The sequence below is a fragment of the Anastrepha obliqua genome, chromosome 1 (assembly GCF_027943255.1).
Source record: "Anastrepha obliqua isolate idAnaObli1 chromosome 1, idAnaObli1_1.0, whole genome shotgun sequence".
Lineage (NCBI taxonomy): Eukaryota > Metazoa > Arthropoda > Insecta > Diptera > Tephritidae > Anastrepha > Anastrepha obliqua.
In genome coordinates, this window is record NC_072892.1 from 68,726,730 (window position 1) to 68,750,411 (window position 23,682).

A 23,682-nucleotide genomic window follows, 5' to 3' on the forward strand; every position below is an offset into this window, starting at 1 on the left:
ATTACATGTTTTTGTGATGGAACATTTTTACAGGCTAAAACTACTCCGGCACAAAATGAACGTTTCTCTTGCATCGAACTGTCATTTTGCTCTCTCAACTTTTATATAAAGTATAATTTTTTGGCGTCATTGAATGCCTACTTGCAAAAATTAAAAATATCTATTACAAATTTCTGTGTTATTGAATGAAAATATTATGTACCAGTAAAAATTAAAAAAAAAGGTCTTCGGTGAACTTACTCAAGCTTACATTAAAAAGTGGAGCGGGACACTGTAGAAACATTCCACAAGAAGCGAAATGGCAATAATGCCGATTAAAAACCTCTATTTTGTTTCCATAAGCAACGAAGAGAAATGCTTTCACATTACTTTCTAATGCAAACTTCCTTTATTTTCCTTGAGGGCATTCGTAGCCATAGCTGAATACGCGTGTGTGTGACTACCAGTAGGTAGAACCCATGTTCGAGTCCCACTGTGGGCATGATGGAACACCACATAGCAGAAATAATAGCGGTCGCTCCTCGGCAAGCAATGCCAAACTTTCGAGTATATTTCTGTCATGAAAAATATTTTCCGAAAAAACCATTAGCAGGAGCTCGGTCAAACACACCACAAAGGATGTACGTACCAACAATATAAACAATGTTTTTACGTTTCTACTAATGGACATAGATTTTTATGTGACTATCAACAAAATTATCTACGGAAAAGAGGGTATATCTTCTGCTCAAATATGAACGAGACGTTATCAATAAAACGGTCCGCGGATGACACATGGCAAAAATAAATTTTTTGTTTTTTGGTAGGACTGTTATAAGTTTACATGGCAAATTTCAGCGTGATATGTCACATGTTTGTTTTCTGTGCTACTGTAAACAAGTAAAGCAGAAAACAAACTATGTGACATATCACGCTGAAATTTGCCATGTAAGCTTATAACCTACCATCCAACAAAAAATTTATTTTTGCCATATGTCATCCGCGAACCGTTTTATTGATAAAGTCTCGTTCATATTTGAGACGGTACGTTATATGAAGAGTGTACCAACATAACTAAAAAATGTTTGGCTACTACCATCAAACCGCAAAACTTGTTGAACAACCTATTATGAAGAAAAGATTACCAACTTGAAACGATAATATATAGACTATAAAAACTTTTTTCATATTCTTATTAACTCACAATTTTGGTACAATAACAACATTTGTTGCAGGCTTAAAACAATAATTTTTAATTTTTTATTTTATGTTAATCGTGTATCGTGTGCTCGTGTATCTTGATAAAAAATTATCGACAGCCAGCACACTGTAATTTTCACTTTTAATTTGTTTGCTTTATCTTATTTTATGTACAAGTTCTTAAACGAGTACACATACTAATAGAAATGTTCTTATTTAACATCCAACAAAATTGAATAGAAATAATTTTTTGATAGAAAGTCAAAGTTGTGTTGAAATTTCAAGCAAATCAGAGGAAAACTGAGGAAGTTATAGAACTTTGACTGAAAGAATTTAGCAATGGTTACTTGGTACTAGTGAGGGTTTAGGCTCATTTGACCAACTCTTTTTTAGCCGATTTTTGTGTTTTACCATATTTAGGGTACCAGTGTAACGCTTCAGTAATTTTGCGTCAAAATTTCTAGCATTTCAGAGGAAAATAGATGCGCTTTTTTCACAATTTTTTGCCAGATTTATAGTTTTTACCATAGAAACAATCGAGTTATAATATTTTCCATGTGCTGTATTTTAGTTCGTGAAACAATGACGCCTGAAATAATAAAAGAACATGAGGTTTAAAATTTAATCATGTTACCTAGATTAGACAACGGTCTGTCGATCAATGCTAAAATACAATAGTTATATGATACATTAACAGCTTTACAGGATAAGTGGGAAATAAAATACCACTCGCGGACCAAAACAGACAAGTACCCGCTTTGAGTTGCGGATAGTTTATCTATCACCAAGTAAGAACTAGCAGCCTACTTGCCTAAACCAAAACATGCAACGAATCGTCAATCAATAAACAAGAGAAGATAAGTCAGAGAAAGCTCCTCATAAAAAAATATCTGCTGTTCGGAGTGGGCTTAAAACTGTAGGCCCCTCCATTTGTGGACCAACATCAATACGAGTACACCACAAAAACATAGGAGGAGGAGCTCGGCCAAACACCCAAAAAAGAGTGTAAACGCCAATTATATGTATATATCTACATACATACCATGTGAAGGTACATTACAATCTGGCAATTCATTCTTTGCCTACAATCCATTTATTATCGACGTGTCACAGTATTTTCTACAATAGCAAAATCAAGTATCGTGCAGAGATTGAATTTTTATTTTTGCACGTTTAAAAGCAAAGGGAATGTATGGACGAATGATGAACGTGTATCGAGACTTTTCACTATCAATTAGTACAGTAGAAAGATGGGTTTCTGATTTAAACGTGTTCGTACAAGCCTTCAAGACGATCCACGTCAAGGACATCCAAAAACAGCAACCCCAGAAATCGGAGAAAAAATCATATGTATGATTCGTATTGGAAAATTGTCGAGTAACTGAAAGAGTTTCTAGTTGAAGTGTAAGCAATATTTTGACTGAAGTATTGGGTTTTAGAAAGCTGTGTGCACAATGGGTGCCACACTCGCTAATAATGGAACAAAAACACATTCGAATGCGACTTTCTCAACAACATTCAGATCGTTTTCGAAAGGATAAAGTGGATTTTGTGCACCGATTCATCACTATGGATGAGTCTTGGTTCTATCACCATGATCCTAAATCAAAACAAGAGGTTAAAGTGTGGTGTGAACCTGATTCTTCGGCTCCGTTTTTCGGATGCGCAATTAATTTTGTTTGTGGATTACTTGCGAACTAGTAAAAAATAAATTCTGACCCTTATTGTAACCTTTTAACCCAGTTGAGGGTATGAATAACGTCCGTAGCGTTTTTCATCAAATGATGAGGTCATAACAGCTGCGGCAACGAATTTTGCAACCCTTCCAGATTCTTACTTCAGGGATGTAATTTATAGATTGGAATCCCGTTGGAACAACTTTTAAATACTGATATTTGGCAAATCTTACATAGGGAATAAAATTTCAATGCTATCCATAACAGGAAGTTCTCCTCATGTTTGTCTCCGTATAGGATTTAGACTTATATCCTCGATTTGAAAAATCTTGTGGAAAATGATATCTTTCGCTTATGTTGATTTAATGTCAAGTATGCCAAATTGTATTAAAGTGAAAATAAAACTGTTAAAGCAATGGAATCGAATCCGGAGGCACTTCTTTAAATCCCAAATTTACTAAAGCCAATTATAGCTCAATACTTCTTGATTTGCTTTAATTTCATCGATAAACTTGGAGCACACAGGATAGATTAACCGTCAAATAAAAATTAGCGTATGAATAGATTTGAAATTTGGGATGGGGTCATTTGACAGTCGAAAGCGCACAACTGTAATATAATCCGTTAATATTAGTTTCATGACCTGTATAAGCTTTACGACGACATAGACATAGCGCAGCGAATAAAGATCCAGCGGCTACGCTGGCTGGGTCATGTCGTCCGAATGGATACAAACGCTCCGGTTTTGAAAGTATTCGATGCGGTACCAGCTGGTGGTAGCAGAGGAAGAGGAAGGCCTCCTCTGCGTTGGAAAGATCAGGTGGAGAAGGACTTGGCTTCACCGGTTAGCATGAAAAAGAACCGCCTGGCGCGCTTTGTTAAACTCATTACTCTTGGGTAAAATTTTTGCGCAAATGGTTTAAAACTGTTTTTTAGCCGATCTTTTGCTCCTGGGACTACTAGCATACCGGTCAACTTCGATTATTTCTGAATTTTTATAGACATTTTTGACATTATCGACATTTTCTTTATCATCAAAACAGTGTGAATGGAATCGACGAAATCAAAATTGCTTGTAATTAGCTGTTGAAGTATCGGCATCATGAACACCATTCACAATTTCAGCGGCCTGGATGGCATTTTCGCCTTTATCAAAGAAAAATTGTAAAATGTACCGAATTTTCTCTTTGCTGACTTCCACTGTTAAGACCATGTAACTCCCAACTGAATGGAACAAACAAAAAACAGCAAAAGATTTTTGTTAGTGTGCAATGTCACCTTGACAACGAGCATTGACTTTAAATTGTTGGATCGATACTTTACGAGATATCGATCATTACGGCCATCTACCGAAAAAATAATGGATTCCCAAACTAATATCAATGCCACCTGTGGTCAAACACGGTATTTATTGATCGTTTGAGGTTGTATACTAGTATCTAACGGTAATAAAAAAAAAAAATATTAAGTAATTATTTGCAAGGAGTGACGGAAGTCAATTGTAACTTTTTTTAAATTGTACTTGTATATCTAATGAATGTAATGATTATCTAGCCTTTCAATTGGGTTACTGTTGGACTTTAAAGAAAAATTTGCATATCTGAGACCAAACGGGCATTTTCTCAATTCACTTCTAACTATAAGCTTTCTTCATCCAGCTGGTAAATGCATTTTTAGTTTCTGTGAAGTTTGTTACATTCTTGGACTGATAATATTTAATTATAAATTGATATGCCTTTTGAAATCTGTAGTTAGATTTAAAGTGAAATGTAATTAAAAAATGCAATGTAAACAAACAAAAGGTGGATTTTTACTCAAACTTTACCATATTTTCGGAATCAGTAAATTTATCTTCCCCAGGGAGTAGAGGAAATGAAAGTCTTAAAGGCCATTGTAAAGCTAGGCATAATTTATCGCCTCGGTTAGTGAAGCACACTTTATTGGTTAGATGCTTTGTTTTACTTGTAAATGTAATTTATAAATATTCATTTTTAAATTTCAGCTCCGTTAATAACCAACCGTATTTCATACAAAATGGCAACCGGAACCTTTCATCTGACATGGCTGGTGACCCTTCGGAAATTAGTAATTTTCGACGCGCATTACCACAATTTTTAGCTGTAAGCGCTAAGAATATATTACTTTTTGGTAATTAGCAAACAGTTTAAACTATTTAGAGAAATATACATTTAATTCTCATTCGTCATAAAGAGAATTTAACTTTCAAATAGTTACATTTGTATATAATATTGTATATTTCCCCTACAGTGTATGGTATGACGCTGGGCTTTCCCACCATAGTGATACCAGCCATACAGGGCGGTGAAGGACGTGAACCCAGTGATATAGTATTAAATAGAGATGAAATATCTTGGTTTAGTAAGTATCGAAAATATATAGTTTTACTAAAAATTTTGTTAAGAAATATATGAATTTATTTTCTTTTACAATACACGTACTAGCTAGAAACGGAGAAAATATATAGTTCTTATGAAAGCTATTGTGCCTCCTATTCTTTAAGTTTCTATTTTGTGGAATTATCTCTAGAAAATCATATTAATTCCGTTAAAATCGGTTCAGTATTTTGAACAATCTGAGTATTTTAAGCTTTTGAGGTTTCCACCTTTTCTCCCTGTAGCACCAATATTATATATTTGCACAATAAATGATATATAACGCTTTTCGCAAGCTGTTTTCACAATTCCAGAACAAGGCTGCAAAAGCAACAACAGTAGTTGGACTAAACTAAGCACCAGAGTATCGTACGGGGAGGATTCAATAAGTACCCGTGTTAGAAATGAAGACACCAGTTTTTCAAAACTTGTTTTTTTTCACATAATCCCCTTTTAGAAAGGGGGGGCCCTTCCGGCCCCTCCAAAAAGTAGGACTTGTCGACCTCTCCAAAATACGCCTCTGTTTCGACGATGACCTCCTCGTTTGAACTAATTTTTCCCCCCGTGAGCCATTTCTTTATGTTAGGGAACAAGAAAAAGTCACTGGGGGCCAGATCGGGTGAATACGGGGGTGCGGCAGCAATTCATACAGTCTGGCGGCGAGAACTCCGAATTAATGTGCCGGTGCGTCATCGTGGTGAAACAGCTCCTTTTCGCCAAATGCGGCCGTGTCTCTTTGAATTTTTTGTAAAAGCGGACCAATAACTCACTGTAGTATTGTCTAGTGATCGTTCTTCCTTTTTCTAAAAGTCCATGAAGATGACGCCGTTCGCATCCAAAAAAATCGCCTGTGACTGTCTTCGCCTTCTTTGGAGCAGATTCACCGGGAGAACTCGATTGTTTTAATTATTGCTTAGTTTCTGGTGTGCAATGAATGAATCCAACTTTCATCAACGACGACAACTCCACGCAAAAATTCCTTGGGATCTCGCTTAAATTGCTCTAAACATTGCGTCCAAGTTAACACCCGCATCCGCTTATTTTTTCTTGTGAGCAACGGCGGCACCTATCGGGCCGACAAGTTTTTCCTCGCCAACTTATCATGTAATATATTAATTGCCATTCCGGTCTGCACACCTATGACCTCTGTTACTTCGCGCAATTTCGTTCGTCGTCAGCAAGAAATATGTCGTGGACTTTTTGAATGATTTCCTCGGAACCAATATCTAACTGTCGTCATAGATGGTGAAGCGTTCCCATAGACATCGACCAACTTTGCTCTTATCTCCTCGCATTTTTTCCTATCTAAAAACAAAAAGCGAATTACGAAACGATACTGCTCTTTTTCCATCTTAGCGAACATCACGAAACACGTCTTACTCGAACGTCTTGCCAAATCCAAACTAAGCTATCAATCAGTCTGAAATTTATTTTGCCGTCGTTTGATAGATGGCAGTACACGATGCTAAAACCAACTTCCCTCAAGAACGCCCTCTGTCATCAAACACGGGTACTTATTGAATCGCCCTCGTATTCACTTAGTCAACCCTCGATGAACGTAGAACAGTAACCAGCTCATTAGAAGGAATAGGTGTGTATGGATTTCTACGGGATATATGACCAAGTGAGGCACCGTAAAAGGTAGGAGGTGTAGAGAATAGGGAAAGGCGGAGTCCATATAGCTCTTCCGAGCCTTTTCTTTGAACTCTTCTCCATCCTTTCGGCAAAGGCTTGGCGGAGGGACTGATTGAATTCAACAAAAGTTCGGATGGTTTAAGAACATGGGGCATAAGATTAGGTAAATCATTTAGCCACTCTAACATAGCAATAAAAGCTGGCAGAAAAAGTTTGCCCGTCAGGTAATGCCAAACCTCAAAGTGCAATTTTTGCATGACATTATTAACGGTTATTAACGTTCAGTTATGGGAGAAAGTTTTTGAAAGAGGGTGATCAATTACCTTCGTAATTCTACAGCATTCCTCAGGCTTAATTTGGGTTTTAAGTGAAAATATGCGCTTATCTAAAAGCAAACCACAACGAAATGCAAAACCTGTTAAACGCCATATCCACTGTTTCCCATAAAGTTGGTCTAATATAGAAATCAAAGCGATCTAACGCTCAAAATGTGCAACCTTTCCATGCTGGTAACGACGCTCTTGATGATGTTGAGCAAAGCGGGCTTACGCTTCTTTTACGGAAGTTCGGAAATCACCCACAATCGATTGAACGACTAAATTAAAAAAATTTAAAGGTTTGGCACACAACAAAAACCATTATACCCAAGATGCAATGTTTCGTCAATAGCTGCTTACAGCGAATAATGAGAATTTTCAGCGAGAGACATTCCGAGAACATTTTCTAATCAAAGACTATGGAAAATCACGAAGCAAAAAGGCAGAGATAACGACATTAAGCTCAGGAAATACGTGTGAATCGGCCACACGTTAAGAAAGGACGCAAACATTGTTGCACATTCAGCTTTGGAAAGGAACGCGATCGGTACTAGAAGCAGAGGGCGACCGAAAACCACGAGGAGGCGTATAGTTAATAATGAAACATCCAAATCCTTTAGCGAATTACGTGATTCGTAACAGAGAGGGCTTGAAATGTTTTGTAGATTGGCTAAATCCCAATATTAAGGAAAGCAAAGCACATCTATGGTGCGGACCAACGTAGAAGAATATTTCAGCGAAGCTAGAGATTCATTCCACTCATTTGGCGACAGCTACAATACTGGAATACAATACTGTCCTACATGTTTCGCATTGCAGAAGAATTATTTTAAACATGTTTCAACGAAAATCTTATTAACAAATATTCGATACAAATTCGCCGATAAATTCCCCATGAATAATTCAACAGTACTTTCTAGTCGAAGAAGAACTGACGTTCGTCAGCAAAATAAGTTGAATAAACATTTTTTTTTTTACCATGTCTGCTGACGTCTTTTCGCTCCATTACAAAAAAATTTATTCAGCGCAAAAAAAAATGTCCGTTATTGTTTCCTTTCTTACATACTATGTAGTAGATCTATATGTATGATCTCATACTATTTAGTCGTAAAAACAGCATCAATGGGCATTTGTACGTGCATTAAGGAAATACACTTTCTTTGCAGGTTCTATAAATTTAATTTGTGTGCCTTTGGGTTGCCTATTTTCGGGTCTTCTTACACAACCGCTTGGCAAACGTCGCGCTATGCAGGTAAGAAAATAAATATATATATATATTCTTTTTTTTATTATTTACAACTATTGAAATTTCATCATTTTTAGTTGGTCAATTTGCCTATTTTGGCTTCATGGCTACTTTTCCACTTTTCGACGCGCACTGAACATCTTTATGCTGCACTGTGTTTGAGCGGACTAGGTGGCGGTCTAATGGAAGCGCCGGTAATTTAATTTTATATACTTTGTAAACAACTATGTACGAGTGCAATTTAATTGTGTATGTATTTGCTTTTGTTTTACATTTTCCCCCTTGTTTAGGTATTGACGTATGTTGCCGAAATAACCGAGCCCAAATTCCGTGGTATACTATCAGCTCTCGGTTCAACATGTGTCATAACCGGTGTTTTCATACAATTCATTATGGGCTCTTTGTTGGATTGGCGAACAATAGCCGCTTTGAGCTCAGCTTTTCCGATCATTTGTATAATAGCATTGTGCTTTGTGCCCGAAAGTCCCACATGGCTAATAAGAGAACATCGCTTTCGTGAGGCTGTAAAATCTCTACAATGGCTACGTGGTTGGGTGCCAGAATATATGATTGAGGCAGAATTCAATCGACTTTACGAGGAATTAATTACACAACCGGCTTTGGAAGAAGCTTCTCTAAATCATGATGATAAGCCATCCAAGTGCACCAGTCGTTTAAGAATGTTTCGTAAGCGTTCATTTTTGGCGCCATTTTTGCTAGTCACATTTACGTTCTTTACGGGACATTTTTCTGGCAAGACAACTCTACAAACGTATGCTGTGCAGGTGGGTGTAAAAAAGAAAATCTATGTACCTTTGGTGTTGTCAATTATAAGGAAATGTGTACAAGTGGTTATCCGATTGCTAAAGCAAAAAAAAAATCCTAAGAATTCCCTAAATTGTCTTAAACTTAAAAGGCTTGTATGTGATATTTCAATCATTTGTTTCTCCGATGGGATTTCGTTTGTCAGTGTTCGCAGTTGAGTGGCTAATTCAATTCCAAATTGCGACCGATAGTTGAGGCTAATAATTTAAAAAAGGAGCTCGCATAATTATCACTTATAGACATTTTCTTATTATTCACACTAGTTAACCCGATCGCTGCGGTTCAATCTCATATGAAATTATTGGAAAAGTAAATAAATGGATTCAGTCCATGCAAGTTTAAAGTTTGATAACGCGGTTGCTCCAAAAACTTGATATACTTTTGGCAGATACCTTTATACCAAAGATGGCCCATTATATCCATTATAAGCAAATCAAACAACTTAATTTAAATATTTACTTTATTTAGCAATGCAGCAGGTAATTAATCATATTTTTACCTGCAACGAAATTCGTCCCAAAATACAATAACAAAGAAATGACGTTCGTGAAAACAGGTACGGTTTTTAGAAACATGTCTAAAATTTGTTTGAAATATCTCGACCACAGTGCCACCTATAAAATTTCTCCGATTAACTTCCAATAGGCTTGACAACAAACTTATCCTGCGAGTTTGATGTCCATTGGCTCCGCTCACAAACATAAGCGTAAAACGGCAAAATTCTTTACCGTTAATCAATTATTTTGTTGAAAAATACTTGCATAATTTTATTAAAAGAATGATAGAGAAAGATATTGCGTTTAGCGAGTTAATTTAGTTAATTTATAATAGCTCTACATTCCACAGATACTTTGGATGAAGTATTTTGGCACTGTAGAAATTTAATGGCAGTTTGACTGTCAGAAAAAAAAGTGATGGGTTTGGTGTAATGGATGATTCCCAGACCCACAAGGCATTCTCTTTTATGGACAGAAGGTTTACTTGAGCCTTAAGAGTCTTGGTTGGGGCAGAAGGCAGCGCTTCTGTGATAAGCTTGGATGCTGCCCTTTGTACCCTTTCCATTTTGGATCTGGAATCTAGATATCTATAAAAATCGTATTTACGATCCGTTTCGACGCATATGCAGAATTAGCAAATACCTAACATGCTTTAAAAATTGCATAAAAAAGTGCCCAGAATGGCGCGAGGCATCGGAATCTCTCGTCCGTACTCGGAGAGCTCGAGTGGAGGCTTACGTATCTGATAGAATCTTGATATATGTGTTACTCTTCCCATATATTAATATTGAAAGTAAGCAAAATCTGGTGCTCACCGCGCTTATTTTATATTTAACGGAAATTTTCAAAAATATAAAAGAAATTTTACTTACGAGGTGATATCAGAGAAGTAAATACGTTTCTTTAAAAATTTTGCGAATGGGCTTCGAACCACGTTTTCAAGTAAATGTATAGACATACATATATAAAATTCTTTTAACAAAAACTCTGCCAAAATTGGTAGCAACATTGTGTTTGAAAATTATTGAATCCTGACAAAAACCGCATCAACCTTTCGTACAAGTCGGTTAACAACTGCGCCCATCTTCCATATACCTACATATCAGTAATTTACAACGTTGCCTAAGAACTAAAATTTTTGTAACTAATAAAGAAAATTCACGGAAAAAACTACGTTTAAAATAAACCTTAAATCTTAAAATAGATAAAATGAACACTCTTTCAATTTCATTAGAAAATACGGTTTATTCGAAAAGTTATAAATATACCTAAATACTAGGGGTGGGATTATTTTCGAATAATATTCGAATAAACATTATTCGAATAAAACTAATAATACTATTCGTTTCAAATAATTCGAATAGTTCATTATTCGAATACCTTACTATTCGAATACCTCACTATTCGAATAGTTTAAATATTACATATTATTCGAATTACGAATACCTCTCGAATAAAAGATTTTATTATTCGAATAATTTTTATTCGAATAGTCCCACCCCTACTAAATACATAGATTTACCATAAATAAAATTATAAACTTTAAATTTCGCGATATCTCAAACAAAAAATGTTTACGAAAAGGTGTTTAAAATACTTTAGCTAAAAACTAGCCTTTAACAAAAGCATTTTAAGCATTATTACTAAGCGCGAGCGACGCAACTGTTCTCCTTATATGATTATGTTCAAACCGACGCACCCCAATGCCATTAAAATTTATATTTGTATTTTTAATATAAACTACTGTATTTTTCAGATTTTCCATACACTAAAAGCACCTATTAACAAATACCACGCGACAATTTTGCTGGGCGTTGCAGAGATGATTGCCACCATAATGTGTGTCTTCCTCATTCATTTTACCGGAAAGCGGCCACTGGTTATGATCTCTACACTTGGCGTGGGATTTTGCATGTTTGGAACGGCCACCTATGCTCATTATGTAAAGGTGGTGCCTGGTTTTGCGGTGGACAATGTGGTCATAAATGCTTCCAATATAGTTCCAAAAGAGAGTTTAATAACACAAGCGAATATTAGTAAACTTTTCGAGACCGACTCAGATGCCTTGTTACCAGCAATGCCAGATAAATTGCTGAATAAGCAATTATTGGAAACAACAACTCTGTACACATTAGCGGATGACACCAGCATAGAGGTGACTACGTTAGTAGCCAAAAATGACACCAAGGAAATATGGAGCCAAATATTAAATCGCACCAAAAGAGAAGGGCAAGAACTTTCTTTTGACGACTACAATGATCAATTATCCTTTGTAGAATTGCCCGGATTGGATTACACAGATTCAAATAATACCAGCCGAAATTCTACGCCATTTTTTGATCTTACTGACTCGGAAGAAGATATGGAAACAACAACAGCGTCACCTAATTTGAGCGAAACAATAACTACGGCTTCATCAACAATTTCTGTCGTCGAGCATAAAGCGAACTTGCCATCTACAGAAGAGGTCAGCAAGGAGATATTGCTACCAGTGCCAAAACAAACAACCAACAATCTAGTGTGGCTTCCATTAATTTTATTGCTGGGCAGCGCATTTTTTGCACATTTCGGAATACGTATGATTCCTTGGATACTTATCGGAGAAGTATTTCCAGCGCCGGTGCGCAGTACTGCTTCGGGTCTCGTCAGTGGATTGGGTTATATTTTTGGTTTCTTGGCTAATAAGCTTTTCTTGCAAATGCTGTCAGCATTCACTTTGCCAGGAACATTTTGGCTTTATTCGGCGGTAGCGTTGATAGGCGCTTTTGTGTTGTATTTCACCTTGCCCGAAACGGAAGGACGTACTTTACATGTAAGAATTGTGTTTTCGACTTTTTAAATTCTTAGTTTATTTATTGAAATAACATAATTGTTTTCATTTCCAGGAAATTGAAGCACATTTCTCGAAAAAATCCAATACTAATTTAATGAAGAAATCATGTCGCCAAGATTTGAATAAAACTTCTATACAGCTAGATAATCTTCAGAATTTACAAATACCAGTAAGCGCACAAACAGAAGCCAAGATAATTCAGTTACAACAAAGTGATTTTTTGCCATACCAATCGTCAATTGGCGGCGAAATCAACCCAGCGTTCGAAGAAAACACGACAACACATTTATAACATGTAGACGGAAATTGTAAATAGGCGTTAATTTATATATGAGTAAATTTGTAATTTTCCATCTGCATTATTTTGCTTGGTGTAAATAAGTATTATTATTTGTATAATTATGTATGTATGTAGTTAACATTGCGAATATGTATAATGTACAGGAATGAAAGTCATTATTGATCTGAAAAATGTTGTGCAAAAATAATAATAAAAATAATATTACAGCTTTCGTTAGTTAATTTTGTTGCAGTTCTTTTTTCTTTTCTTTTTTTTTTTTTTTGTTTTGTGTTTTTGTTATATACATATATAATTTATAATAATATTTGTTTGCTAAAGTAACATACCAATATTAAATTTTTATTAATACAGCGCACGCTCGGTAACGTGAACTAATTCAAACCAAGGCAGTTCACGTTAACAAAAGTGTTCACGTTTTGGAATGCCCAAAAAGACTAAGTAAATATATTTTTTCACATTTTATTCTTGTTTTCGTTATATGTTAATTGAAAATTAAGTCCCATCGTATGAAATTATTAAAAAAAAAACAGTAATCTTTGCTTGTATCTTCTGTTTTTCTAAAACTTGAAGCACAGCTTTCTCCCTTAACCATCTTAGCACACTCATATCATTTTGATCGACGTCTTCATGATCAGCCCATATTAACGCCTTGTTGAAAATTTCAACTGCTTCAGTCGGCTTAATTTTCTCCAGATGCTCTGATACGCTATCATCATCGGATTCGCCCTTTTGTTGATGATCGGGATCTGCATTGCTCTCCTCTGTATCTTCGTTCCATTCATAAATGGCTGGTAACGTGAACTCAATCTGAAATTTTTAATAAAAAAAAGTTGTTTCAATAGCCCACATACATATCTTTGAGCATATCTGTGAACACGAACGAACCTCAGGATTTAAACTACTAAGGAGATCGACGGTGTTGCTCATCAAGGTGCGAAGTTCAGCTTCCCATTTTTCTTTTAAAACCGCCAACGGAACATTATCTTCGGGATCATCATTGTTTACCGCAAAATTTAAAATACTGTTCCAGCACTTAGCTAATGTTGCTTCACCAACACGAAACCAAGCTGCATCCAAAAGATTTATAACTGTTTTTAAGCTGATTTTTTTCAACGACTCGAGCAAATCAGACTTTGTCGCTGCTATTGAAGCTGGAAGGCAGTTTCTGTAATGCAACTTAGTGATTTTTATTGCATTCTGATCCATCGGTTGAATGAGGGGAGTAATACTGAAAACAGTGACTGACGTACGCAGTCCCTTAACGCAGCCCCTAACGAGCACAAAAACTCATCCCGTAGAGAACAACTGCGTTCTTTTAGTTACATATTTACACAATGCATCGGTTTGTGTGTGTATGTGTTTGGTTGTATCCACACAATGTTGCCATTGATATTTTCGCTTACACACTTTTTCACACATCCGCGTTATCAGTTAGAATTTTTCATTGTTTAACAAACCAAAGCCAAAAACCAACAAATGCAAATAGTTCATTTATCTATAATTAACATTATTCAACAGTTTTTTTAAGTTATATTAATAAAAACTATAATTTTTCTAAGTTTATTTTGTAAATGATTTCGAAATGTACTGCTTGGCAACACTGTGTAGTGAGAAAAGGATGATGGGATGTAGATGACAGGGTTCTACGGGAATTTTTAAAAATCCTGAGATAAAATCTACGATACTACGACACGGAAGGAAGAAATTTTTCATTTACATGGGGTTCTCATTAGTTTGATCGTAACAGCTGACAGGGGACTGCGTTTACGTCGGTCGCTGTTTTCAGCATAGCGTTTGGTGGCATAATACAGTGCACTCGCGGTAACTCGAATAGCCGCTAAGTCGAACGACGTGCTAACTCGAACACATTTTTTCCCCTATTGACTTCTTTGTAACTCGAACAAAAAAAAAGCTCTATAACTCGAACAAAAAAACAAATTTATTTGTACACACATTCTTTTCAAACATGTACATTTTGTACATAGATGCATATGTAATAGTATATGTATATAAATTATATGTATACTAGTGTATTGTCCATATGAATATTTCGGCGTTAATATCCCGTTAGTTTTCTGGGAACAACATCTTGCATTGACCAAATTGCTTTAAATTTGTCATTTGTAGTGTATCAGTGCACGTGAGTAATGGATCGTAAAAGGTTGAAGTGTTTAACATTAAAAGAGAGGGCTGAAGTCCTTAACAAAATTAAACGTGGACGTAGTGTTACTTCTCTAGCGAAGGAATATGGGGTAGCCAAGTCCACCATAAGTCTTATAAAAAAGAAAGATAAGGCAATTTATGGCTTGCACTAACTCTACCGGCAACCATAAGCTTAAACTTCTCGTTATTGACAAAGCAAGAAATCCTCGTGTTTTCAAAAATTTTAACTGTCCGGTGGAGTACAAAAATTCCAAATCAGCCTGGATGACTTCGGCGATTTTCAAAGACTGGTTTCATAATTCGTCCGTGCCGCAGGTAAAATCCAAATTCATTGAAACAATTTTTTTAACCAAGTTAAATGACTTTAATATTTAGGTAAGAAAATATTTGAAAGATGGGGGACTACCTGAGAAGGCTCTTCTTCTAATTGATAATGCCCCATCACATCCCAACGAAATCGAATTAAAGTCCGAGGATGGTTTAATTTTAACTATGTTTATGCCGCCGAATGCGACACCATTGATCCAGCCAATGGACCAAAATGTAATTCGTATAACGAAACTATACTACAGAAATTTTCTACTGGCTTCCATTTTCAACAATCGATCGAAAAATCGATATCGATGACTGTTTTTTTAACATAGCACACTCAATTGATAAGTCGCACAAATTCGATAAATCGAACAGCGCCTGTTTTAATTAGTTCGAGTTATCGCGAGTGCACTGTATATATATATATATATAATTGGCGCGTACACCCTTTTTGGGTGTTTGGCCGAGCTCCTCCTAGTATTTGTGGTGTGCGCCTTGATGTTGTTCCACAAATGGAGGGACCTACAGTTTCAAGCCGACTCCGAACGGTAGATATTTTTATGAGGAGCTTTTTCATGGCAGAAATACACTCGGAGGTTTGCCATTGCCTGCCAAGGGGCGACCGCTATTAGAAAAATGTTTTTCTTAATTTTGGAGTTTTCACCGAGATTCGAACCGACGTTCTCTCTGTGAATTCCGAATGGTAGTCGCGCACCAACCCATTCGGCTACGGCGGCCACCAAATGGTTTGGTGGAATAAACATTGCCGAAATTGGCCCATTCTCCGTTGTCAGTTCAGCTTCATTTGGGAGAGAAGGAGCGTTGTCGATTAGGAGGAGAGCTTTAATTGGTAAGGCTTTCTCCTTTACAAACGATGTAACCTTAAAAAATAACCAGTTAACCTTAAAGCTAAATACACACCAGGCAACCGTTGCAGCAACTCGGCCATGTTGAAGCAACCGTTGCCTCGTGTGTAGCTGTGTTGCCAAATGATTTTCGTGTTGCTGCAACCGTTGCCTGAAATATCAAATAAATTTGATTTTTGGGATAGGTTGCTGCAACCGTTGCTTCGTGTGTATCATTGATTACTGCTTTTACTCGTTCAGTTCGTTGAACACAAGCAAAGAAGAAGGTTCGTGCGGAGTAAAATAAAGTGAAAAAGGAACAAATGGCAATTGAAAATAATGAAAATTATGTTAATTTTATTAACGCATATAAAAATTTGAGAGAGCTGTGGGATATAAGTAGTGAAAAATATAAAAATAAAAATTTTAGAAAAAAAGCATACGAACAATTAAAAAATGAATACAATAAAATTGATAAAAATTTCAAGTCCGCTAAAGCGTTTCCTGTTGCAAGATACCGCAAAGTTATTGCCGGTCTAACTTCTGCTGATATTGCCTCTCTCATTATAGTATCTTGTTTCGTTATTTTGGCCTTTACGAAGTCCAACAATTTTCTAAACAGGGCTTCGTCCATCCTCATGTAATTTTTATAGTCCGCTGGCTCATTTTCCTTCAGTTCTTTCAGCAGCCTCTCGTTCGAAAATTCGATTTTTTTAAAAGCCAATTTTTGGACCAGATCTTTTTTCTCTTCTTTTGTTGCATCTCTTCTTCCTCATTTTCGTACAAAAGTTCGTCAATTATAATAAGAGAAGTAATTTTACGCATTTCGTCGATCATTTAAAAAATTTAATTTTACGTATCTTCCGCTTGTACCTTTCCTGCACCACAGTTATACACAATACTGAGATTGAAGCAACGGTCGCAACGTGTTTCTTAAACAAAGGCAACACGTTGCTGCAACCGTTGCTTCAACGGTTGCCTGGTGTGTATTTAGCTTAAAAATCAGACAAAACTTAAAAGGAACAAATGACTCATGAAATCACTTGAAAATAGCCGACCTCATCCAGGCGGATTTCGAGCTCTTACAGTCGGTGGGACCCTAAAAGTTTTTAAAGCAGTATGGATTCCTTGCCCTTCCAATTACCAAAAGCTTAAGCTTGTGGGATCCAGTGGCGCTTGTACAGCACAAAAACGTGATTCGCTGCTTCTCGGACTTTACCCTGGGTCTGTCTTCTCCAAATTTAACGCGTACGTTTTCTCTGGCAAAAGTCTCCAGAATAACCCCGACTCATCAGCGTTATATAACTGATCGTTGCACAGCTCCTATTCGGCCATTTTATATTAGCTTTAAGTTTTTCTTTAAACGGATCCACTAGCTAAGTTTGCGAAGACAGTTTTTCGCCTGATATTTTAAGAAAACGAATGCCGAACCACTTCTTGAATCCTTGGAGCCATCAATCATTAGCGAAGAAGTTTGCTTCATTTTCTTTAAATTTTGCATGAAGTGTTTTTGCCTTTTCTTGCAACATTAGAGCACTTACTGACCAGTTTTTATCTCGCATTCAGATAAGCCAACGATAAAGAGCTCTCTCCATTTTGGAGAAGAACGCAGTGTTTTTCTATTTCCAGGTCCACAATAAGTGTTGTTTACGCATTTTAAAATCACTTGCTTTTTCGCTTTAATGTTACAAATTTTTGATTTAGCAACATTATATTTATGTGCTTAATAACACTAACGCTTTATTGGCATTGATTCTCAACTCAATCGCTTTAAAATGAAAGCAATTTCAATGCAACCAAGGCGCATTCACTAAAAGTGGTGGCACTAGACCAACAACAATGTTCTGTACGTTTGATTGTTAAAGCAAAGTACTGTGAAACTAGAAAACAAATAATGAGTTCGCTTTGTTTCATTCTGAGCTGGCAGCCATATGGACACGGCGAAAGAAAAACAAAAACATATCCATTGATTTACCAACACCACCTTTAATAGATTCGCCTTGAATGCTTGAGCCGGTGAACATAAGGTCTTTAGTCTTACTTTTGATTATTATATCTTGCATTAAATAACAGTTGATATGTAAGCATGAAAAACTAAAAGAATGTGAACTTGTACACTAAATTACTTTTTATCCCCTATAATCTCACTCAACTTCTATACCCTTATTTCAATGATTCCCCAATAATTTTATACCATCTCTGTAATAAATTTCACGAAGGTATGCAAAAAACCACCTCTTTTTTTCTTTATTTAAAATATTGAGTACTCTCTCACTTGTGTTTCCGTAAACAATATGTAGAGAACGTTATCTATACATCACGTAATGTATACATTAATGTTAACAGCAGATTTGTTCAATGTACTGTTAGTTAGTTGTTAGGGTTTTTCAGTAAGAGCGCTTCAACTTTTGAACTTTTTTGAATAAAACACAAACGGTTTGACTTTTTTAACTAATTTTTTTTTTATTATCGAGTTTAAACGTATACATTTAAGCATGAAATTCGATTTGTTTTGCATGACCACCGCGTGCACGTTTTACGAAGTCCAATCGTTGAACCCAATTTTTGACCACTCTTTTGCATAAATCGGCCGAAATTCCAGCAATTTCGCGTTCAATATTGGCTCTGAGCTCACAAATCGTCGCCGGCTTGTTACTGTAGACCAATGACTTCACATAACCCCAAAACGGGACGGCTTGTTAAATGGACCGTAAAATGGCCGTAATGCTCTTAAAGTAGCAAATTATTATTATTATTATTTTCATAAAAAATTTGCACGATTTGCAATCGTTGCTCAAGTGTGTAGCGTTCCATGATGAAATGTATATTAATGAAGTTTACAAATGACAAGCGAAAAATAAAAAATATTGCGTCGTTCGCCCTACCTATCGGAAAAAAGTTGAAGCGCACCTATTGAATAACCCTATACAAGAAAAAATAGAGTTTTGAAATAACCAAGGAAATGCAGTGTTAGAAATTCATTTCAAAAAATTCCATTCACAGACTTTTTCTCCTATACATAAGACATCCGGCAACACCGGTTTGGTTAATCAGCTGTTTTGCTTTATGTAAATAATTAGTTTCTGCACGCGCAATGTCGTCAACACAAAAATTAAATTCACTATTTAAAAGAAAATCAATAAGATATGGAGTACCATTCTTGTTTCTCATGGTTGGCGGTTCTTTTGGCTTGGAACAATTTTCTAAACTTAGGTAATGAAGTCAAATTATGGCCGAGTGAAAATTGGTGTTAAAAAATATTCCGTTCCTCTTTATCAGATATGAGTTCTCCCGCAAAAGGACTGTGAGTCCACAGGAAATGGAAAAACTGGGTGTTTCAATGAAAAAATCCGATGAAGTTACGCTTGACAAAGAATATGAAAAAATCAAAAGCTTGAACATTGATGAATGGGAAAACAAACGCGGGCCTAGACCGTGGGAGGAGACGCAATAGCGGTCCTAAAATATTTTCGCTAGAAAAGTGGCATCAGGAGTTTTAAGGAAATGCGTCGTTTAAATTTTAATTATTTTACATTAATTGTACTGACTTTGTTAAAATATATAAACTTTTACCAAAATTGGTTGTATTATTGTTATCTACTATTATTATTTATGCCTCACTGTGAACAGTTCGTGAGTACAGATGTGACTCAAGCAAAAAAAAAAAAAAATATTGTCAAGCTGGCAATTCTTTTAAGTGAACAGATATTTTGACATTCAATCGAAGAAATTCTCAGCTGGTTGGTAATATACAATCCGTGCGAAGATATCGCTTTCACCAACAAAACAACAAATTCGAACTGAAATTGTAATCAATTCATTTCCCTGCGTTTTCATAAAATTGTTCAAAATAACTTCCCAAAGTGAAATGACACCTAAACTAAAATTCGTCGAAGGTGAGATCTTGGCGTACCGAAGCTTCCAGTAGCAACCGTACAGTTGTCTCATGAATATAAATTTCTAATATTTGTTGTGTACTTTTGCAGGCGAAAAAGTTTTATGTTTTCATGGACCCTTAATTTATGAAGCCAAAGCCCTAAAAAGCACTGTTACAAAGGATAAGCAGATAAAATACTATATTCACTACGCCGGCTGGAACAAAAAGTAAGTAAATATCCGCTAACATAGTCCACTTTATTTCACAATAATAATATTAAATTCCGCATACTTAGCTGGGATGAGTGGGTTCCGGAGAATCGTGTGCTCAAGTACAATGAAGCGAATGTACAACGCCAAAAGGAGGTTTACAAGCAGCATTCTAATGCTGCCGGGAAGAATAAAAAAAGTAAGTAACCAACGGCGTCACTGAATTTATCTAAGAGTGTTTTTTTTTGTAATAAGCAGCCACACCTAAAGGCAAAAAGGGTGATGCGGCTGTAGGAGTGGCTTCTAAAGATGGTACTGCTAGCGGCAGTAGTGAATCACGCGCGTCTACGCCTTCAAAAGAATTGAATACTACACCATTGGCGGCACCTGCAAGTTCTAGCCGAAGCAATCGCATAAAACCGACTACCAGTACTCCACTCCCCAAAGATAGTGAGGGAGGAATTTTTCCTAAAGAGGAATCAAATACCCCTTCAGGCACCAATAAGGATGATGCTGCCAAGGAGGAGCCACCGAAAAAGAAGCGTGGGGGCTCCACATCAAATGCTAGTGACAAATCCAATAGTAGCGCGGCCAGCACTAGTAATAACACATCATCCACACCTGCAGCTACATCCAACACGGCTGTTGGCGGGGCGGCAATTCATAGCCGTTTAGATACGTGTGTAGAATCCGAAGAAACATTCCTTTCCAAGGTGGAAGTGAAAATAAAAATACCAGATGAACTGAAGCAATGTCTTGCTGATGACTGGGACGCCATTACGCGCCAGCACAAACTGCTTGACATTCCCGCAAAGATTACAGTGCAAGATATTGTTGATCAATACATTGCCTTCAAGAAGACTTCTAAGTCGACCAATGCTTCCAAGGAAGTAGCAATAAACGACGTATTAAATGGAGTCGTCGAGTACTTCAATGTCATGATCGGCTCTCAGTTGCTCTATAAATTCGAGCGACCACAATATGCGGAAATATTGCAGCAGCATCCGGAAACTCCACTTTCCAAGCTTTATGGTGGATTCCACCTATTACGTCTATTCGTTAAACTCGGATCAATGCTGGGGTTCTCCGCGTTAGATGAAAAGTCAATGCAGATGTTGTTAGTGCATTTGCATGACTTTTTAAAATTTCTTGTTAAAAATAGTGCCACTTATTTCAGTATGACTAACTTCGTCAATGTAAGTCCAGAGTACCATCGTAACACTCAATGATTTTAAATGTGCTGCGGATTCAGAAATGGTAACGGTAAATAGGTGACTATTGTTAAATATAATGTTGCGTGGATCCGTAGATTTTCATAAAATTTCATTATAAAATCTCATTCGCATCTTCATAGCACGTCATTGAATATTTTAATTTAGTTACGACTAGCGTACCAATACAAGTTTGTAAAGGTTCCTTTTTTAGCGATATCACGAATTTAACTTTAACGTGATATGTTTCCTTTATTGTAAAGCCGATTGTAGATGTCATTGTGTATTCAATAATGAATTTATATTTTAACAAACGTATATGAAAATGTTATACTTATGAGTTCTTAAATTAGAATAAAAAACTTAAAAACTATAAAAACCTATCATTTACTTTTAAGTATTTCCAAGTTGCGGTCGCAATTGGGTAAAAGGCCTTTAAAAAAGATGTCTGAGAGAAACAAAGTAAAACAAGGCAAACAATTTATTTTTATAAGATTATCTTTTACAGTTTATTAATTTTTCATCAAACTAAAAAATAAAACTTACTTTAGCTCAGTTTTTTTACATTGTTTGTTAAGTTTTCGACGGGGTCTTCTTCTTCGCTACTGCTCGTCGGATAGAACTCACTGAAATCCTTTGGCTTTTTATGTGCAGCTTGCTCCTCTTCCAGGTATTCATTTTGCGCCCTTACTATTTCCTCACTAGATTTGCATTCAGCATACTTTTTGAGTATACTTTCATTGAGTTCGATAAATGAGTGGCCCCAAGAAAATTTTCCCATATACCATTGCGCTTCCGCCTCGTAGCCACAAATATAGAGCGTAGCCGCTATCGCTTCAACACAACTCAATTTACAGGGCTTGCCGTAGTTTATTGGATTAGCTGCCACAAGATATGGTAACAAGCGTGGATGAGGGCTTCGCATGCGATTAAACGGAGTCTCTTCAAGTTTAGCCCATGAGCAATCAACCACCGCTATACCTGCCGAGGCAACTATATCTCTATCAAGTGGACTGACACAGTTTACACCTACCGGCGTTAGTACTAGACCGGGAAACTTCTGGCCCAAACGCAAATTTTCGATAAGACCTAATCGAGACAACTTTCGCCCGGAACATTTCTTTGGGTCACAATGATTAAGGTCCCACATGGCTACAGGAAAGTCAGGCGGATGCCCAACGCCATTTGTACCTGCGTCGGAAGACGATGAACTGTTGTCACTGTCACCACTATCTTCGTCGCTGGCTAATTCACAGGCACGTTGCGCAAAATTTCGTTCACAGTTACGATTAGCTTTAACATTGCGGTATTGTCCATGTGCACCTCCTCCACGTTTGTTTCGACCTCGGTTTCGAGAGCTCATATTCAAATATTTTTCAAAATTATTTGGAATATATTGAATGGTAACAAAAAATTAAATATCTCCGATGTCCTAATCGCAAAAATTGTGTTTGTTTATATATTCTTTTTTTTTTGACAATTCTGTCACATGCTTTCAAAGGCCATTTCGAAATTATTGCTCTATGGGTTTGTTCACAGATGGGTTAGTGAGTTTGATAAAATAGTGATGTAAAAATTAATATTAAGTGAAATACAGCAAATGAATAAAACAAAAGTAAATACACGCCACGAAAACGAAATTGAATGAAAAAAAAAAAACATTAACTATAAATGACAAATATAGTCATCATAGCTTCCGTGGTACTTGGTGATTTGTGTTATACAGCAACCAGAGCTTAACATTATATGCCGAACGCTTGGGATCATTATCATGCTGAAACCAACTGTTGAATAAGAAAATTGATCCATTGACTATAAAAAAAAATTTAATAATAATAACTCCTTGCGCCGTCAAACGCGTCCAGACCATTACACCTCCCCCGCCATGCTTCACAGTTGGTACAAGATTTCGCTTGTAAAAAAGTGGAAGGACATCTCGCTAATGTTAAATATGGAGCATCATACTGCAGGCTTTTACTTTTAAGTATTTTTCTGCGTTTACACCTTCGTTTTTAGACAATCTTAAGAATTAAAAATTTTCGACCTCTTCTGGATTCTACTGTTAAATCAGAATCACACGATTTATATCCTAACTTAGCACTTAGAGCCTCAAAACTAGGGATAAGGCAGCCTATGAAGCGCCAGACCACAGCAGTATTGTCC

At 36.4% G+C, this 23,682-nt stretch overlaps 5 protein-coding genes across 16 annotated transcripts in view; 3 read left to right on the forward strand and 2 right to left on the reverse strand.

The window, feature by feature from the left end:
* Positions 1-13,123, forward strand: part of LOC129249282 (facilitated trehalose transporter Tret1-2 homolog) — a 65,533-nt gene extending 52,410 nt beyond the window's left edge. For 9 of the 11 annotated variants that reach the window (XM_054889059.1, XM_054889016.1, XM_054889000.1 and 6 more), the window contains 7 exons: positions 4,858-5,003; positions 5,124-5,234; positions 8,367-8,452; positions 8,524-8,640; positions 8,737-9,231; positions 11,525-12,580; positions 12,654-13,123. In XM_054889059.1, the coding sequence (XP_054745034.1) occupies positions 4,858-5,003; positions 5,124-5,234; positions 8,367-8,452; positions 8,524-8,640; positions 8,737-9,231; positions 11,525-12,580; positions 12,654-12,893 (2,251 nt within the window). In that variant the 3' untranslated portion in view covers positions 12,894-13,123. Of the gene's footprint in view, positions 1-91; positions 111-4,857; positions 5,004-5,123; positions 5,235-8,366; positions 8,453-8,523; positions 8,641-8,736; positions 9,232-11,524; positions 12,581-12,653 lie in introns of those variants that run through there. The other 2 variants (XM_054889079.1, XM_054889087.1) reach the window with 2 other exon arrangements.
* A 266-nt stretch (positions 13,124-13,389) lies between these two features.
* Positions 13,390-13,964, reverse strand: LOC129236092 (uncharacterized). The gene is made up of 2 exons (XM_054870296.1): positions 13,788-13,964; positions 13,390-13,709 (listed from the first exon to the last, which is right to left on the reverse strand). The coding sequence occupies exons 1-2, from the start codon at positions 13,827-13,829 to the stop codon at positions 13,395-13,397; spliced, it is 357 nt and encodes a 118-aa protein (XP_054726271.1). The 5' UTR covers positions 13,830-13,964; the 3' UTR covers positions 13,390-13,394.
* A 5,309-nt stretch (positions 13,965-19,273) lies between these two features.
* On the forward strand, positions 19,274-19,782 carry LOC129252953 (cytochrome c oxidase assembly protein COX16 homolog, mitochondrial). The gene is made up of 2 exons (XM_054891146.1): positions 19,274-19,435; positions 19,502-19,782. The coding sequence occupies exons 1-2, from the start codon at positions 19,317-19,319 to the stop codon at positions 19,674-19,676; spliced, it is 294 nt and encodes a 97-aa protein (XP_054747121.1). The 5' UTR covers positions 19,274-19,316; the 3' UTR covers positions 19,677-19,782.
* Positions 19,783-19,936: 154 nt separating this feature from the next.
* Positions 19,937-21,855, forward strand: LOC129253058 (nuA4 complex subunit EAF3 homolog). Of its 2 annotated transcripts, none has more exons than XM_054891296.1 (4): positions 19,937-20,118; positions 20,209-20,326; positions 20,395-20,507; positions 20,564-21,855. In XM_054891296.1, exons 1-4 carry the CDS (start codon positions 20,091-20,093, stop codon positions 21,535-21,537), a joined length of 1,233 nt encoding a protein of 410 aa, XP_054747271.1. In that variant the 5' UTR covers positions 19,937-20,090; the 3' UTR covers positions 21,538-21,855. The 2 variants fall into 2 exon arrangements, with proteins under 2 accessions (XP_054747271.1, XP_054747272.1); XM_054891297.1 differs by having other exon boundaries at positions 20,567-21,854.
* Positions 21,856-21,985: 130 nt separating this feature from the next.
* LOC129253059 (18S rRNA aminocarboxypropyltransferase) lies at positions 21,986-22,993 on the reverse strand. The gene has a single exon (XM_054891298.1). It carries the CDS (start codon positions 22,880-22,882, stop codon positions 22,067-22,069), a length of 816 nt encoding a protein of 271 aa, XP_054747273.1. The 5' UTR covers positions 22,883-22,993; the 3' UTR covers positions 21,986-22,066.
* Between the last annotated feature and the right edge of the window lie 689 nt (positions 22,994-23,682).